The 17,994-nt window shown below is 48.1% G+C and overlaps 3 protein-coding genes across 3 annotated transcripts; 2 read left to right on the plus strand and 1 right to left on the minus strand.

Moving 5' to 3' along the window:
* Positions 1–1,046: 1,046 nt before the first annotated feature.
* On the plus strand, positions 1,047–4,841 carry M421DRAFT_419265 (ARM repeat-containing protein). Its single transcript, XM_033592058.1, has 5 exons — positions 1,047–1,189; positions 1,296–1,444; positions 1,500–4,368; positions 4,419–4,490; positions 4,544–4,841. The coding sequence occupies exons 1-5, from the start codon at positions 1,154–1,156 to the stop codon at positions 4,607–4,609; spliced, it is 3,192 nt and encodes a 1,063-aa protein (XP_033450466.1). The 5' UTR covers positions 1,047–1,153; the 3' UTR covers positions 4,610–4,841.
* Positions 4,842–4,866: 25 nt separating this feature from the next.
* M421DRAFT_419266 (NAD(P)-binding protein) lies at positions 4,867–6,148 on the minus strand. The gene has a single exon (XM_033592059.1). It carries the CDS (start codon positions 5,993–5,995, stop codon positions 5,039–5,041), a length of 957 nt encoding a protein of 318 aa, XP_033450467.1. The 5' UTR covers positions 5,996–6,148; the 3' UTR covers positions 4,867–5,038.
* A 109-nt stretch (positions 6,149–6,257) lies between these two features.
* Positions 6,258–8,314, plus strand: M421DRAFT_419267 (para-nitrobenzyl esterase). The gene is made up of 2 exons (XM_033592060.1): positions 6,258–7,160; positions 7,210–8,314. The coding sequence occupies exons 1-2, from the start codon at positions 6,619–6,621 to the stop codon at positions 8,225–8,227; spliced, it is 1,560 nt and encodes a 519-aa protein (XP_033450468.1). The 5' UTR covers positions 6,258–6,618; the 3' UTR covers positions 8,228–8,314.
* The last annotated feature ends 9,680 nt before the right edge of the window (positions 8,315–17,994 follow it).

Below are 17,994 nucleotides of genomic sequence, written 5' to 3' on the forward strand. Positions count from 1 at the left end.
CGACAGGACAAGAGACGCGGCGCTGGTCTGACGTCGGATCGAAGAGGCGCGAATGTTATAATGGCGCAGGAACAAATTTGACAGATCGGCCACTCACCGAAGCACAGAACGGGTCACCGAGCGCAAGCGCCGTACCAGCGAAACAATGAACGTCGACGTTGGCCAGGCCTCACATCCACCCGACTTTGAGCGACTCAGAGAGCGATCTCGGATTGTTCAATCGACAAAAGTGCATCAATGGAAGGTGGCAATGCAGATAGGTCTTGTTGCTTGCGGGCAGGCGCAAAGGGAAGGAACTTTGGATAGAGGCCTTCTGAAGCCCTCCGCTGGTGGCCGTAGCGTAGGGCTACATAGTGCCCGGAGGTATTTCTGCCACATACGTTGCCTTGAAGAGTGAAAGGTACATCGACAGGAGCTTGAACAGCTTTGCAATGATCATGGCGGATTACGAGGCAAACGCTCACTTCACCGACTTTGCGACAAGGCAATGGACCATGCGGAGATGTTACAGGTCAGTAGTACTGGAACGCTGCATAATCCGCGACCCTCGGTTTGTTGGGTGGGAAGGAGCGCCTAGCCCCAAGGAGGGCGGTGAGCGCGCATACAGTACTTTTTTATTTTTGCCACATCGACAATTATTAGCCTTGGAGGGCAGCAACATGGCTCAACACACGCTCTAAAACAACGAGACAGCCTTGCGCTCTGAACTAGGTGACGAGCCGCATTATGGAGACACTGGGGCAATTAGAAAACTTCTGCGTCTTCTGCCGTCCTCGGATTGGCGAACAGTTGTGACAATGTGGGCGAACTTCGCCCGGTTGTGGAAGGAGCGCCACGCACGCGCTAAGGCTATCAGCGCACGGCCCTGCTCAGAATTTTGAGCGCACGTCGGAACTCTTAAATGCCCCTCATTACGCTCTCGAAGCCTTGCAAGCTCTCAACCCACTCTCTCTTGGGCCCCCAAAAAAAGTTCCTGTGTGTATTCAGCTGTATAGAGGGCTGTCTGTCACATTTCTTCGCGTTGTGCGATTTGATACCCCGGTAGACTTTCGTCTATCTCTCCGCCGCAAGGTTTTTAGCCCCGCCGCTATAAGAGAGCCACCGCCCTCTCCAAAGTTTTCCTCCTCCTTCAACCACCACACACCTCTACACCATGGCTCCCGCTGCCCTTCACGACGCTTCTAGCGTGGTACGTCAATCCCTAAGTCTTACTTCAGGTCAAAACCGCAACCAAAGTCCCACTTTCGCTGCTATGCAACCTGGTACTGCCCAATTTCTCTGCTGACAAACCTCAGGCCAGCGAGAACTCCAAGGCCGTCAAGGTTCTTGAGGAGCTTCTCAGCAAGCTCACCGTCTCTAAGGCTCAGGATGAGATCAACGCCTCTGCTGCCTCGATCGCCACCTTCATCAACGGTGATATTGAGGAGGCCGATGCCCCTACAAAGTACGGTTAACACCTTGATACGGCTACAAGAACACCAAGACTAAAAATTTAACAGGGCCGTTGAGCTTCTGAAGAAGCAGCTCGCCAGCAAGAAGGATGCCGTCGCCCGCGAGCGCGCCCTTGATGCCATCCGCGCCATCGCTCAGCATGCTCAGGTCTCCGCCGCCGTCGAGCCCTACCTTGTGGCCCTCCTGCCCAACGTCCTCGCCGCTGTTGGCGACAAGATGTCCGGTGTCAAGGTTGCTGCTCAGACAGCCGCCGAGGCAATCGTCTCTGCCGCCAACCCCAACGCTGTCAAGGCCATCATTCCCCACCTTTCACACTCTCTCGAGACTGCTCAGAAGTGGCCTGAGAAGATGACCGACCTCAAGTGCATTGAGATCCTCACTACCTCTGCCCCCGCCCAGATGGCTTTCCGTGTTCCCGACCTGATCCCCGTCATCTCTGGCGCCATGTGGGACACCAAGGCTGAGGTCAAGAAGGCAGCCTACGCTACCATGGAGACTCTCTGCTCCTTGATCTCCAACAAGGACATCGAGCGCTTCATTCCCGAGCTCATCAAGTGTATCGCAAAGCCTGAGAACGTCCCTGAGACCGTTCACTTGCTCGGTGCCACCACCTTCGTCACTGACGTCCACGAGCCTACTCTGGCTATCATGGTTCCTCTTCTTGAGCGTGGTCTCGTTGAGCGCGAGACTGCCATCAAGCGTAAGACCGCTGTCATCATTGACAACATGTGCAAGCTTGTCGAGGACCCCCAGATTGTCGCCGCTTTCTTGCCCAAGCTTATGCCCGCGCTTGAGAAGAACCACGACAACCTTGCCGACCCCGAGGCTCGTGAGAAGACCCGCCAGGGTCTCGACACTCTCATCCGTGTCGGTGCCGTCAAGGATGGCAAGATTCCCGAGCTCGAGAGGTACGGTGACATTGCCACTGTTGCTGGCAACCTGAAGTCTGTCCTTCCCTCCAAGTACAAGATCAACGAGAAGTTCACACCCGTTGTTGACTACATCGGTGCCATCGGTGGTCAGCTCATCGACGAGAAGGATTACGAGGGCATCAACTGGCAGGCTAACGCCGGTCCTTTTGTAGCCGTCCTTGTCGGCGACGAGGATGCCAAGGACATCACCGAGAACCTCCGCAAGAGGTCCCTCCCTCCTTCTGCTGCCGAGGACATTGTCGAGCCTGATGAGGAAGAGGGCGAGGATCTCTGTAACTGCACATTCAACTTGGCCTACGGTGCTAAGATCCTGCTCAACCAGACTCACCTCCGTCTCAAGCGTGGTCAGCGTTACGGTCTTCTTGGACCCAACGGTTCCGGCAAGACTACACTCATGCGTGCCATCAACAACGAGCAGGTTGAGGGCTTTCCCAAGCAGAGCGAGGTCAAGACTGTCTACGTCGAGCACGACTTGGACTCTGCCGATACTGAGATGACTGTTATTGGCTGGACCATGAAGAAGCTCCGCGATGTTGGTATCCAGGATGAGCAGGATTCCATTGAGAACACTCTCAAAGAGTTTGGATTCACCGATGAGCAGACCAAGGGCCCTATCACCGCCCTTTCCGGTGGATGGAAGATGAAGCTCGCGCTTGCTCGTGCGGTGTTCGAGAAGCCCGACATTCTGCTTCTTGACGAGCCCACCAACCACATGGACGTCAAGAACGTCAAGTGGCTCGAGGACTACCTCATGAATTCCCCTTGCACATCCATCGTCATCTCCCACGACAGCAAGTTCTTGAACAACGTCATCCAGCACGTTGTCCACTACGAGCGCTTCAAGCTCAAGCGCTACCGTGGTAACCTTGATGAGTTCGTCAAGCGTGTCCCCTCTGCCAAGTCCTACCACGAGCTCAGCGCCTCCGACATGGAGTTCAAGTTCCCCGAGCCCGGTTTCCTGGAGGGTGTCAAGACCAAAGCCAAGGCTATTCTCCGTGCCACCAACATGAGCTTCCAATACGAGGGTACTTCCAAGCCCCAGATCGCCGATATCTCTTTCCAGTGTTCGCTCGGATCCCGTATTGCCGTCATCGGTCCTAACGGTGCCGGAAAGTCCACCCTCGTCAACGTCTTGACTGGTGAGCTTGTCCCCACATCTGGTGAGATCTACCACCACGAGAACATCCGTATTGCCTACATCAAGCAGCACGCTTTCGCTCATATTGATCACCACCTCGACAAGACTCCTTCCGAGTACATCCAGTGGCGTTTCCAGACCGGTGAGGACCGCGAGACCATGGATCGTGCCAACAAGATCGTCACCGAGGAAGACGAGAAGGCCATGGACAAGATTTACAAGATCGAGGGTACCCAGCGTCGTGTCATCGGTATCAACTCCCGCAGGAAGTTCAAGAACTCCTATGAGTATGAGTGCTCCTTCGCTCTCGGTGAGAACGTCGGCATGAAGAACGAGAGGTGGACACCCATGATGTCTGCCGACAATGCTTGGATTCCCCGTACCGAGATCATGGCTTCCCACTCCAAGATGGTCGCTGAGGTCGATCAGAAGGAGGCCCTCGCCTCTGGTCAGTTCCGCCCCCTTGTCCGCAAGGAGATTGAGTCCCACGCCGCCAACTTCGGTCTCGATGCTGAGCTCGTTTCTCACTCGCGCATGCGTGGTCTGTCCGGTGGTCAGCGTGTCAAAGTTGTCCTTGCCGCTTGCTCGTGGCAGCGTCCCCACTTGATTGTCCTCGATGAGCCCACCAACTACCTCGACCGTGACTCTCTCGGTGCCCTGTCCAAGGCCATCAAGTCCTTCGAGGGTGGTGTCATCATCATTACTCACTCTGCTGAGTTCACCAAGAATCTGACTGAGGAAGTCTGGGCTGTCCTTGACGGCAAGATGACTCCTTCCGGACACAACTGGGTCCAGGGTCAGGGTGCCGGTCCCCGTCTCACCGAGAAGGGTGATGAAGAGGAGAAGGTTAGTGTATCCTTTTCCATTACCATGAACACATACTAACATCATCACAGTTTGACGCTATGGGTAACAAAATAGCCGCCACGGAAAAGAAGAAGAAGCTCACTTCCGCCGAGATGCGCAAGGTAATGCATTACCCATTTTCTAGTCTTTTAACACCGGCTAACAACCCTCACAGAAGAAGAAGGACCGCATGGCTCGCCGCAAGCGTGGTGAGGAGGTCTTCTCCGATGAGGACGACTAAGCGCATCACCCCCGAAAAGTCTTTCTTTATTCTTCATGACTGTTACGGTGCATGCATACCAGGCTTCGAGTTTGCCTATGATAATGAGGGTAGCAGTGGTCATGGCTGGCGTATGGGTTCCAAAATTTGCGAGGTTTTTGCTTTGACAGCCCGCGCATTTTGCGGTTCGATCTTGTTGAAGATAGAAATAGATTCCCACAACACTTCACATCATATTATCCTTTACTAGTGATGTTTGCCATTTACAGCATTCTTTTTGCCTATAAGTGGTGTCTGGCGCCTTTTGCGCCGAACTTGATCGGGCCTGCTACTTTGACAAACATCACGCAGCGAGGAGGTACTCGTGATATTTCCAACAACATATTGTTGGGTCTCATCAATGATTCAATACAACCAATTATTTGCTTGCTGGATTGAGTATTCCTTTGCCTACTTCCTCTGCTTCTCGCCCTCAATGAAGTCCTTGATAGTCCGTTCCAACCCTACGTCTTCTGAGAAGCCGAGCTCCTTTGCTCTCGCTGTATCGTACTTCGCAGGCCAGCTCAATACGATCTTCTGGATGCCTTCATCCCTCTGCTCCTTGACTCTTGATCGGACCTCCTTTCCTGCAATCTTCTCCAGAGCATCCAGAATCTCGCCACTGGTCGCTGTGTAGCCAGGTAGCAGTACCTGTCTGAAGTGGCCGAACTTTTCAGCCGGGACTTTGATGGCATGTACCAGGTTGGTGGCCAGCGCGCGCGGTGATGTCAACCAGATGCCGATACTGGGGTCGACAGGGAGCACAGAGCCCTCTCCATTGACGGGCTCGCGGACGATTCCAGAGACGAAGGACGATGCCGCTGCTGTAGGTGCACCAGCTCGCACGAATACGGTAGGAAGTCGGACAACACGTCCATCAATGAGACCGCGGCGAGAGTAGTCGTTGATCAAGAACTCGATCATGAGCTTCTGCGTGCCGTAACTGCTCTCTGGCATGGGGACAATATCTGTCTCGGTGGCAATATTCTTCACCGCCGCGCGACCAAAGACCGCACACGAACTCGTGAAGACGATCTTGACGCCAGGCTGCTTGACGCGGGCTACATCAATTAAATGTCTCACGCTGTCAAAGTTGACTTTGAGCCCCAAGCCGAGGTTTGCTTCCGAGCCACTCGACATGATGCCGTGTAGAATGTACACCGCATCAGGCGCCTTCTCGAACAATGCATCGACCGCCGAAGGGTCCGTGAGGTCCGCCGCAAGGCTCTGTACATCCTTGGACTCGGTCGGGTTCGGAGGCTCCATTACATCCGCAAGGAGTAGTGATGTAGAGGGGTCGGTCTCGATGAGTTTCTTAGCCAGGATCTGGCCGACAAAGCCACCGGCGCCGGTGATGACAACTCTCATGCTGCTGACTCGTGCGTGTTGGTCTGATTTGATGAAAAGATATGTACAGGTGTACTGAAGGTATGTAAGATTAGCACGTAGGGACTGAACACGACAACAGTTTTTAGCCACACCTGTAGCTTATGATGTTTCTCCTTCGGCGAGAATCCCGACTTGGGCCGCGTGGGGTTAGGCCGGGGAAACGAGCACCGATGAGCGCGGGGTCGGCTCGCGGTGGGTGGGCCGAGCAGCCCTGGATATATTTTCCCGCAATGCCTACCACCTGGGCATGGCAAGGTCTCGTGGTAGACTTGGACACCTTGCTAGTGAAGCGCCTTAATTCTACAAATTCTGCCGACTTCTGCGCTTATGTTAAGATCATGCAATTTTCCTCACAGTTTTCCGCTTGAAAAGCTCGAGCCGCGAGTCAAGCCGGCGCGGTCGCTGACTTCTCCGCGCCGTGAGCTGCCACCGTGCTCAAAGTGGATTGAACGCCGGAATTTCACTGGATATTCGATCATGTTGTACATAAGTCGCTCGTATGCCTGTTGTCGATCCGGGGCAAATGGCCAACAAAAGGCTCAGCACCTCCACGATGAGGTGGTTAGGGACTTCCACCGCCACGATCTTCCTTCAATATCATCATGGCTCTTATCCTGTCTGCGCTGCTGGGCCTCGCCCAATTGCCGATTGCGCATGCTCTCAGTTCGCTGAAGATTGACACAACCTCTGGTATGGTGCAGGGTGCAGTCGATTCGATTACACCAGACGTTGCCCACTTTCTGGGTGTACCCTTCGCTGAGCAGCCTCTGGGCAAGCGCCGCTGGTTGCCGTCCATACCAAAGACCAAAGAGCATGGAACAATCGATGCTTCCAATTTCGCACCTGCATGCCCGCAATTTGAAGGCAACACAGACAATGTTTGGTTGACCGATGCTCCCGAGTTTGTCATCACGCCAAGAAACTACACCGGCGAGGATTGCTTGACGGTCAATGTGTGGGCGCCGTGGAAAGAGGAGGCTAAGCAGAGCATACACACGGAAGGAGCATACGATTCTGAGGAGAAGTTGCCGGTCATTGCATGGATCCACGGTGGCTCCTTCCAGACGGGGGCCTCTACAGTACCTTACCAAGATCCTAGCCCATGGATTCAGAGGAGTGGCAGGCACATTGTTGTTGGCATCCAGTAAGTCTACGTTCAGTGAAGTGGTTGCTGAAACCTAATATACACACAGATATCGTCTGGGCATTTTCGGACAGCCTAACGCAGCAGGTCTTGCTGATGATGAGCAGAACCTTGGTCTCCTTGACCAGCGCCTCGCTCTTGAATGGATCCGCGACAATATTGCTAACTTCGGTGGTGACCCAGAACGCATCACTCTCTGGGGTCAGTCCGCCGGTGCCATCTCTGTCGATGCGTACAATTTTGCCTATCCGGAGGACCCCATCGTCTCTGCTCTGATCATGCACTCCGGAACCACTTTTTTGACACTCACCTCTATAGACCCTGAGCACACCAACTTCACATCTGTCGCCACTTCCCTTGGATGCGGCAACCTCAATGCCACAGCGGAAGTCGACTGTCTTCGAGAAGTCCCCTACACGGATATCATCTCCTTTCTCAAGGCGCGCTCCGACAACGGCACAATCCCCGGCCTTACCTTCAACCCCATCATCGACAACCGTACCAAGTTCAGTAACTACACCGCGCGCGCACTAGCCGGAAACTACACCCGCATGCCGGCCATCATCGGCACCACTGTCGATGAAGGCAATGTATTCCTACCTTACAACCGTACCTACGGTCCCAACATGAAACTTGCCGACTTCATCACCCTTGGCTCTTTCCTCTGCCCAACTTTGCAAACCACTCACGATCGCTTTGTGTCCAAATCGACGACCTTCCGCTACCTCTACGGCGGAAACTTCACCAACATCGCCCCGCAGTGGTGGCAAGGCGCTTACCACCAGTCAGACATGCCTCTTGTGTTCGGTACGCACAACACTGCGCGCAGCAATTCGACGCCACTGGAGTTTGCTGTGAGCGAGGCGATGCAGGACTTCTGGCTTGCGTTTGCTGAAGATCCTGTTAAAGGTCTTCCTGAGGCTGGGTGGGAGGCGTATGAGCCAACTGGTGAGGCGGTGCTCTTTGGATGGGAGGGCAAGGCTGTGCAGCCCATCAAGGAAAGTGATTTGGAGGCGCCGTGTAATGGTCTTGTGCCGAACGGACTGCCTAAGCCGCCGACATTCTAGGCACAGATTCTGGGAGTGACAGAAAAACAGACTCATGATGATGATGTATAACGTAGATTGGAAAAATTGATGTAGATCACTGCAAGCATTGATGCAAATACCTATTGAAACATGGTAAATGCCTCGTGTAGCACAAGCTACCGTCTTCCCGTCCCCATACGTCAGCAACAGCTTCTCTAACGGCAGCAAAAGTATGGTTGGCTTTCGGTAAGGCACCGTCTCGTTAACTGGTACCATCAGCCTTGTCAGCCTCGATTTGAAGGTCTTTATTAGCATCCTCGTATACCCTAGCACTATCATCATGTCTTCATCGTATGATTGTTCCCGTCTTCATCTGTTGCGGTTTTCGATTCCTCAGAGACTGTCGATATTCTTGGTTGTCGATTTTACAGCTGCGGAACTGTCCGCTCCTGAAGCCATTATGGCGATACTGAGCTTGTCATTTGCATTGCTGGAGAAAATAGATAATATGTACATTTTGTAAACTGAGTCTCGATGAAAACATTTAGCTCATTTTCCTACACTTTTGCTTGATACCGAGCTAGACCCATTGTCGAGAGGAACGTTGTCAAATACATCGCAGTTCAAGTGCGGCTAATCTTTCGGGATCGCACAGCATCCTTTCTATGAAGGGCGAATCGATGCTGACAAGGCTGGCGCGGACTTATGAAAGGCCTCGATGATCTCAACAATGCCAGCTTTCAGTTCGAAAGAGGGACCAAGATGTAGCTCAGCAGAAGGGCTGTCGACGACGATGGGACTGTCAGGTCAACTGTCTTGACTCTTCTTTGCATCGTTATCAGAGACGAATGGTGCATTATCGTCATCAACAACGCACTTCAGCCGCATGTCTTCCGTGACGGAACCGGCGTATGATCCACAAATGTGACGCTCCCAATATAGCGAAGGTATTCAGTACAGTCCTCGGCATCTTGAGTACAATCTTCTTCCGTCACTTGATCCTAAGCATCTGCCTCTGGGTCAAGTTCGCAGCGCGAGCATGCGATCTCGAGACTGATGCAGAGGATAGAAGTAACGGTTGAGAGGAGAAGCAGATCACGTGTTGTTGGCGGTGGTCTGGTGCTACTTCCTCATGTTGTTGAGCACCTCTTACCTTAGCTGCGTCACAAACACGTTATCAAAACAGACCCCGCAGCGAGCCTTGGAGAGCAAAGATACAAGCAGAACAACAACACAAGAACACAATACACTCGTTATATATATTTGCCCTTGATACCGCAACAATAGATGCCTTTTGGACGTGATGACTCCAATACGAGGTACTGGCGCCGGGGTCATAGACAGCTAGGTACTAGTTAGGCTAGATAAGTTAGGAACGCTCTAAATCTAGTTAGAGCTTAAACTATCTCAACTACTAAATTCTAACAATGCAGTCTTGTAATCCTAAGTCTACAATTACAAAGGGACAGTTGTGTATCTTTCTACTGTCTATAATTATGTGAAGTAAGATATACTGTGTAACTAGAGTTAAAATTTAATCCTTAAAACCTTTTAACGTACTCCACAAGCGAGCCGCTCACCCAAGCGAGCCGCTCACTTTTGCCAAGACCACACCCAACTTCACACAACTTGTAATGGTTCAACACAAGAACGCGAAAAAGCCCTCAAATGAAGCAGATATTCAGCTTGCTATTAAGGCTATCAAACGCAACGCGACACTCTCCCAGCGACGCGCTGCAAAGATCTACAGAGTGCCTCAAAGGACTCTTAGTGACTGACTGGCTGGAGCCTCTCCACAACGCGACTGCAAGGTTAATTTAATAAAGCTCACAAGCACTAAGGAGGATGTGATTGTTCAGCATATATTGAAGCTGGATGAACGAGGATATCCACCCCAGCTCACTGATGTGGAGGATATGGCCAACTCTCTACTCACTGAGCGCCACCAGCCTCCTGTTGGCAAGAACTGGGCTGCCAACTTTGTTAAGCGTCGCCTAGAGCTTACAGTCAAGTTCAATCAAAAGTACGACTACAAGAGAGCCCTCTGCAAGGATCCTAAGGTGATCCAGGGCTAGTTCCACCTAGTAGAGAATACTAAAGCCAAGTATGGTATCCTGGATGAAGACACCTACAACTTTAACAAGTCTGGGTTCATGATGGGCGTCATATCAACAGGAGCTGTTGTCACAGGCTCTGAGCGTCGAGGAAGGCCAAAGACAGTACAGCAGGGCGACCAAGAGTGGACCAGCATTATCCAGGGCATCAACGCGTCAGGGTGGAGTATCCCACCTTTTGTCATCTTCCAAGGCAAGCACCACCTCTCTGCTTGGTACAAGGAGCCATCTATACCTCACGACTGGGTCATTACTGTCTCTAAGAACGGCTGGACCAACAATGAGCTTGGCATCAAGTGGCTGAAGCACTTTGATGAGCACACAAAGGAGCGCACTGTTAGCAGCCATCGGCTGCTCATTCTGGACGGCCATGAGAGCCACAACTTAGTCAAGTTCCACCAGTACTGTGAGGAACACAAGATCATCACTCTGTGTATGCCTCCTCACTCGTCGCACCTATTGCAGCCACTTGACGTGGGTTGTTTTGCCCCGATGAAGAAGGCCTATAGTCGCCAAGCTGAGCTGCTGATGCGCAACAAGATTACTCGCATCACAAAACTTGAGTTCTTACCATGCTTCAAAGGAGCTTTTAATGCCTCTATTACTAGGAGCAATATCCAGGGAGGATTCAGAGGTGCTGGCTTAGTCCCCTTTGATCTAGAGGCTGTAATATCAAAGCTTGAAGTGCGCCTGTGTACTCCACCACTACCTACTATAGATAAGAGTACGTGGCACTCTCAAACCCTACAGAACACCCTAGAATTTAGGTCGCAATCAAAGCTAATTCAAGAGAGGATCCAGCAACATAGGGATAGCTTACTAACTTTAATAGTTAATGCCCTTAATCAGCTCACTAAAGGCGCAGAGATGATGGCGCATTCACTAGTTTTAGTGCGCAACTAGGTCGCAGAGCTTCAAGCTGCCAATAAGGCCGCCACACGCCGTAAATTACACAAGAGGAAGCAGATCCAAAAGGAGGGGGCTCTCACTGTTAGTGAAGGTGTGCGCTTAACTACCCTAAAGGAGTTTAAAGCCTGTGGCGATAGGAAGAAGGCAAGCAAGAGGAGGCGCGTTCAACTAAGTACACAGTCTTCACAACGCTGTAGCAAGTATGGTGAGACAGGGCACAACACGCGAACGTGCAAGAATAACGTGTAAGGTATTTCTAAATAATTTAGTGTACTATAGCCTGCAGTAGGACCTAAGTTGCTACTATAGTGTTGTAAGTTGTGTGAAGTTGGGTGTGGTCTTGGCAAAAGTGAGCGGCTCGCTTGGGTGAGCGGCTCGCTTGTGGAGTACGTTACTAAAATTTTAAATAGTAGCTTTTAGATAGGAATTTAAAGAGCTAAAGAAATTAAAGAAGCATCTTTTAAGTTAAGAAATACGTGTCTTTAAGCTCTAGTAATAATTAATAAGTTTATATAACGTACCTCACGGGCGAGTGGCCGGCCCAGGCGAGTGACCGGATTTTGCCAAGACCACACCAAACTTCATACAACCCGCGATGTCTTAACACAAAAAGGCTTAAAGTAACGTACTCTATCACCAAGCTAGTTATATCACTAAACTAGTCAAAATCTCTTGGCGCGCCCAACTTATGTTGCAGCAACTTGAATTACTTGCTATTAAATAGTAATCTAGTGTACTGCGTGCTTTTATTAGATTTAGAATCTTCTTCTATATCTTTCTAACACGTTTAAGCGTTGTGCCCTGTGCCTCTACAGTTTCTACAGCGCTGTTAGGCTAACTAGGTCCTTTCTTAAGTACCTGCACTATAAGTCTTCTTTAATAGCTAAGCTGCTACAGACACCTCAGCAGCTACCTGTGATGCTGCTAGGCCATACTTAAGTGTGCTACTATGCTGAATTTGCTTTTGCTTGCGCAACTTTCTCCTAGTTATAACTGCTAATTACTCTTTAAGCTTAGTAATGCAAGCAGCTTATAGCGCGTTTTAGTGTAGCATTAATTTACTACCTTTAATAAGCTAAGAGAAGCTAGCCTAGGCTGTAACTAGTAACTAAGTAAAGGAGTTATGTATAAGCTTTAACTAAGACCTAAACTTGTGTATATTGCTTAGAGTCCTTAACTGCCACAGTGTCTCTAGTAGAGGGGGTGCTAGTAGGGTACAGTGTCGCACCTTAAGGCAATCTAACACTACCTGCGTGTTAGTAGGGACTAGCCCTAATGCCTTAAAGGCCTTCTAACAGTTAGCCTTTGTAAACACATTAAGAAACACGTCTCTAAAGGCTAGAAGGAAGCCTTCCTTGTTAATATAGAAGACGCGTTAGCGTGCTAAGTCCTAGACGCGTTAGGAGTACTTGCGCTTCAACGGCGAGAAACAGACCATGTCAAGCGGCTAGAGGATGTGTGACGAGTGAGCTAGTATACAGAGAGTAAGGATCTTGTTATCTAGGCAATAGTCCTTAAAATCCTAGTTAAGGTGGCTCTTATAGCTGTCTAAGATAAGTAGCCTGTATCCCCCTACCTAACGCGCTCTTGTATGCGTGTTAAAATGCTTTAACTACTTAAGGCTAAGCGCGTTGTTTGTCTAGCTATTCTTAGAGACAGAGAGCTTCTAATTGTGTAGTATATCTGTCTCCTTGTACTAGGCAGAGATGTAGATGCGTCCTTTGTAGATGATGAAAGGTAGGGTCGCATATCTAGCAGCGCAGATGCTCTGTATAACTGTAACCCACTCCTAATCACCTGGCTGAACAAGCTTAGGTCAAGCGCGTCTCTTAGCGCCTATAACAACCTTTATTAACCCTATCACGCCTATCTAGAACCTAGTCTTATTAAAGTTGTGTATGTTATTGTTGTAGATGCTATACTTAGCCTTAGTAACCTCTACTAGCATAAACTATGCTTTAATTACCTTAGGATCTTCCTATAGTATCCTCTGTCTATCCTTTGCTTAGTTAAACACTATCTTAAGCTAATCTAAACGCGTTATAAATCTTATAGCCTAGAGTTTACTAACAGGCTCCCTACTACGCACACCTAACAGTTTATTAGCTATATCTGCCACCTTACATAGCTAAGGCGCAAATCCTTGCAAATTAAGGTTAAGGATATATTAGACAATTGTCTACTCTTTAGTTGCAGTAAGCTTCTAGCAGTTTGCGCGTACGTTGAGTTGAAATGGAGTATTGCTAGCGCGTTCAGAGAGCCTGCGTTGGTTAACATTGAATGCAGCAGCAGCAGCCTGATGGCTCTGAAACTGTCTGGTATTGTAGGCCTAGAGAGCAAGCTATAGTCTCCCTTTGTATTAAAGCAATAGGTTGTGATGTTGTTAAGACATACTGTGAAGTGCAGAGTTGTGTTAGTCTTGGCAGATTTTGACCAGTTTGGTGATATGACTGTCTCGGTGATAGAGTACGTTATCTTAAAGGAACTAGATATACAGCTTATAATTTAGGCTCTTAAACAAGACACAACTCTTACTATTCTATACACTGTAACAATCTACAAGGTGTTTAAAAGAATACTTAGATAATAATATACTAAAATACTCTTAAGACGTGATTATAAGGTTAACTTAATAAAGCTAACAAGCACTAAAGAGGAGGTAATTGTGCAGCATGTTCTAAAGCTAGACAAGTAAGGATACCCACCCTAGCTTACTAATGTAGTAGTCTGGCCAACTCTCTACTTACTAAGCGCCACCAGCCTCCTGTTAGCAAGAACTAGGCTAGCACGTTTGTTAAGCGTCACCTAGAGCTTACAGTCAAGTTTAATTAAAAGTACAACTACAAGAGAGCCCTCTGCAAGGATCCTAAGGTAATCTAGGGCTAGTTCCACCTAGTAGAGAATACTAAAGCTAAGTATAGTATCCTAGTGTCAGATGCTCGTACTGTGAGCCAGAGTATGTGCTTAACGAGATCTTAGGTGGTATGATAATATATTGATGATCGTGGCGATCGTGTTTTGCGTCAGCGTCGTGCTGGTTGCTACAGGATTGAAGTGGGGGGGAAATTAGCGCTGTTCGCGGCCGCCGGTGTGCGGGCCAATCAGGAGTTGCCAGGTCTCGCTTAATCGACCTGGCAACTGCTGATTGGCTGCACGACAGGTCCCTGCTTGATTGCGTAGATCTGACCTCTTGCCACTTACTCTTATCTAACACACCCCCTTTAGCTAAGAAACTCTTTAAGCTAACTATTTATGTATGTGTAAGGTCCTTAATTTATTCTTAAATCCTATCTAGAGGCACGCTGTTTAGCACTTCTATTAACTCCCTGTTTACTAGACTAAGTTGCTAGAGGAAACCTTCCTACTTATTCACTAGGAGTACCTTTGTAAGTCTATCTGCTATTATGCTTGTAGACTAGACATGTTCTATAATAATCTTTCTAGCGGCTACCTCCTATTAGAGCTAGTAGTTATAGATATCTACATGCTAAAGTTTAGTATATAGTTATAACACTTCCTTAGTAAGTAGTTAAATTATTTGTTTATTATTATATTATATTATAATAGTGTATATAACGTACTCCACAAGCGAGCTGGCCACCCAAGCGAGCTGGCCACTTTTGCCAAGACCACACCAATACTGCACCTACTTTGCAACATTACAGCACACAACTATAATATATTATACTACACAGTATACTAAACTAGTCTGTAGTACTCTGTGTATCTTTACTGCATGTTTACACGTTATGCCCTGTCTTGCTACATGTGCCACAGCGCCTTAGAGACTAAGTGCTCCTATTAACACGCAACCTCTTCTTTACCTTCTTCCTATTACTATAGGCCTTAAACTCCTTTAGAGTAGTTAGCTACACTCCCTTAGCAAAGACTAGAGTCCCCTCTTGCTGTAATTGCTTCCTTTTGTGTGATTTACAACGTGTGGCAGCCTTGTTAGCTGCCTGTAGGTCAGCAACCTAGTTACGCACTAAAACTAGTAAATGCACCATTAGCTCTGCGCCTTTAGTAAGCTAATTAAGAGTGTTAACTATAGACATTGGCAAGCTATTAGCGTGTCTCTAAATCCTCTCTTTAATCAGCTTTAATTAAGACCTAAATTCTAGGGTGTTGCTTAGTGTTTTAGACTCCTACGTACTGTTGTCCACAGTAGGTGGCGTTAGCATGCGCAGCCGTACTTCAAGCTTTAATAGCACAGCCTCTAGGTTAAGTAGGACTAGGCCAGCACCTCTGAATCCCCCCTAGATGTTGCTCTCTGTGATTGAGGCGTCAAAAGCTGCTTTAAAGCACAGCAAGAACTCAAGTTTAGTGATGTAAGTAATCTTGCTGCGCATCAGCCGCTTGGCTTGGCGGCTATAGGCCTTCTTCAACAGGGCAAAACAGCCTACGTCAAGTGGCTGCAGTAGGTGCGACAAGTGTGGAGGCATACACAGGGTAATAATCTTGTGTTCCTTGCAGTACTGGTGGAATTTAACTAAGTTGTGGCTCTCATGGCCGTCTAGAATAAGCAGCCAATGGCTGCTAACAGTGCGCGCCTTTGTGTGCTTATTAAAGTGCTTTAACTACTTAAATCTAAGCTTATTATTAGTCTAGCTGTTGTTAGAGACATTAAGAACCTAGTTGTTAGGTATACTAGGCTCCTTATACTAGGCAGAGAGGTAGTGCTTGCTAGAGAAGATAATAAAGGGTGGGATAGACCAGCCCTTCGTGCAGATGCCTTAGATAATACTAGTCTACTCTTAGTTGCCCTGCTACACTGCCTTTAGTCTCCCTTAACGCTCAGAGCCTGTAACAACAGCTCCTATTAATATAACACCTATTATAAAGCTAGACTTATTAAAGTTGTAGGTGTCTTTATCTTGTATGCTATACTTAGCTTTAGTATTCTCTACTAGTCAGAACTAGTCCCTAATCACCTTAGGATCCTCACACAGAGCTCTCTTATAGTCATACTTGCAATTAAATTTAACTTTAAGCTCTAGCCGACGTTTTACAAAGTTAGCAGCCTAGTTCTTGCCAACATAGGGCTAGTGGCGCTCAGTAAGCAGAGAATTGGCCATATCCTCTACATCAGCAAGCTGGGGTGGGTATCCTCGCTTGTCTAGCTTCAATACATGCTAGACAATCACCTCCTCCTTAGTACTAGTTATCCTTATTATGTTAGGCTTGCAATTACGTTGTGAAGAGGTTCTAGTAAGGCGCGTGCCTAGGGTGCTTTAAGAGACCTGGTATATTGCTGCAGCGCGTTGCACGCTTAGTGTCGCGTCTTGCTTAATAGCCTAGAGGGCAAGCTGTATATATGTTTTATTTAAAGGCTTTTTTACGTTGTTGCGTTGAGGCATTACAGGGAGAGTGAAGTTCGGTGTGGTCTTGGCAAAAGTGGCCAGCTCGCTTGGGTGGCCAGCTCGCTTGTGGAGTACGTTACCTATATTAACATATTGTTTGCGTAAGAGCCTTAAGATAAAGAGTGCTTCTTTTGCAACCTATGTAAGAGTAAGAAGCTTAGCCTTAGTTATTAATATTATTACTATATCCTGCTTGTTTACTTTCTATATAATAAGGCTACTAAAGAGTTTAATTACAAAGCCTTAGGAGCTCTTTCTGTCTATAGTGTTGTTAGCAAAGGACGCGTTACTTGCTACCTAGAGGCCAATGCCTCCTCTAAGCTGCAGTGATCGCTGTTTAGTGTTAAGTAGATATAGAAGGACCCAGTCCACAGCATCTTGGTGGCTGATGCCTAGATTAGTGAGGAACTAGGCAAGCCTTAATGTGGCAAACGCAATGCCAGGTCGCGTGGTGACCGCAGCGAACAGCAGTGATCCAATTTTGCGTTGATACTTGTTAATTTCTGCTAGCGCTGCTAGTCTGCTCCTTAGCTGTAGTTTAGTTGTACCTATTAGAGTGTTATGTTGTATAGTTGTGTTCTTGGCAAGGTAACTAATTTTGTCTAAGTACGCTGCCTAAGATAGGTAGATTTTCTTGCTTACTTAGTCTTATATAATCTCTATACTAAGGAACTACTGTAGGTTGTGCCCTCCTGTGCAGGTGTACCTACTCTATATATAGCTAATTGTCTGTATTACCTCTTACTCTTTTAATTTATTATATATAAGGATAATATTATTAATATAAAAGAAGATAATAATACTACCCTTAGTTAGATAGTAGGGTTTGTAAGGCATAGTCTAGAAACCTAGTGCTTTTAGTGTTACAGTAAAGTTCTTCTACTAGAGGAGGGGAGAGATGTGTAGGCTGTAAAGTGCCTTATTTACTTATAGTATTATGCTAGGCTTCTAATAGCCTCAGGGCATCCTTATGTAGACCTCTCTGTCTATTATAGCATGAACAAATGCGTTAGTAACGTTGTATTGTTTAAGCTCTATGTTATAGTAAGCTGCTATAGCTATTATTGTTTAAAAGGATTAGCTAGCAAGTATAGCTGTGTAGGTGTCTTGTAATGTAATATTGTGTTATTAATTACCTCTAACTACTAGTGGCGCCTAGACTGGCGGATGGGTACCATGTACCTAGGATAGGGTATAAGTAGGGTATAGGTCGCACGGACGTAGGTATAGGTAGGGTAGGGTCGCACGGACCATAGGTATAGGTAGGGTAGGGTTGCACGGACCATAGGTAGGGTAGGGTAGCACGTGACTGGGTATAGGTATAGGTAGGGTAGCACGTGCTAGGTATAGGTTTGGTTTGGGTATATTACTAACCTAGTTTGTATACAACTAACCCTAGGTTGTACTAGTAGATTCTTTCGCA

The sequence above is a fragment of the Didymella exigua genome, assembly GCF_010094145.1.
Source record: "Didymella exigua CBS 183.55 unplaced genomic scaffold M421scaffold_9, whole genome shotgun sequence".
In the NCBI taxonomy this organism is placed as follows: Eukaryota; Fungi; Ascomycota; class Dothideomycetes; order Pleosporales; family Didymellaceae; genus Didymella; species Didymella exigua.

Coding starts and splice junctions, on each gene's coding strand:
- M421DRAFT_419265 (XM_033592058.1), top strand. CDS start 1,154: ATGGCTCCCGCTGCCCTTCACGACGCTTCTAGCGTG. Junction 4,369..4,418: donor AGGGTGATGAAGAGGAGAAG/GTTAGTGTATCC, acceptor ACATCATCACAG/TTTGACGCTATGGGTAACAA. Junction 4,491..4,543: donor CTTCCGCCGAGATGCGCAAG/GTAATGCATTAC, acceptor CAACCCTCACAG/AAGAAGAAGGACCGCATGGC.
- M421DRAFT_419266 (XM_033592059.1), bottom strand. CDS start 5,995: ATGAGAGTTGTCATCACCGGCGCCGGTGGCTTTGTCGGCCAGATCCTG.
- M421DRAFT_419267 (XM_033592060.1), top strand. CDS start 6,619: ATGGCTCTTATCCTGTCTGCGCTGCTGGGCCTCGCCCAATTGCCGATT. Junction 7,161..7,209: donor CACATTGTTGTTGGCATCCA/GTAAGTCTACGT, acceptor ATATACACACAG/ATATCGTCTGGGCATTTTCG.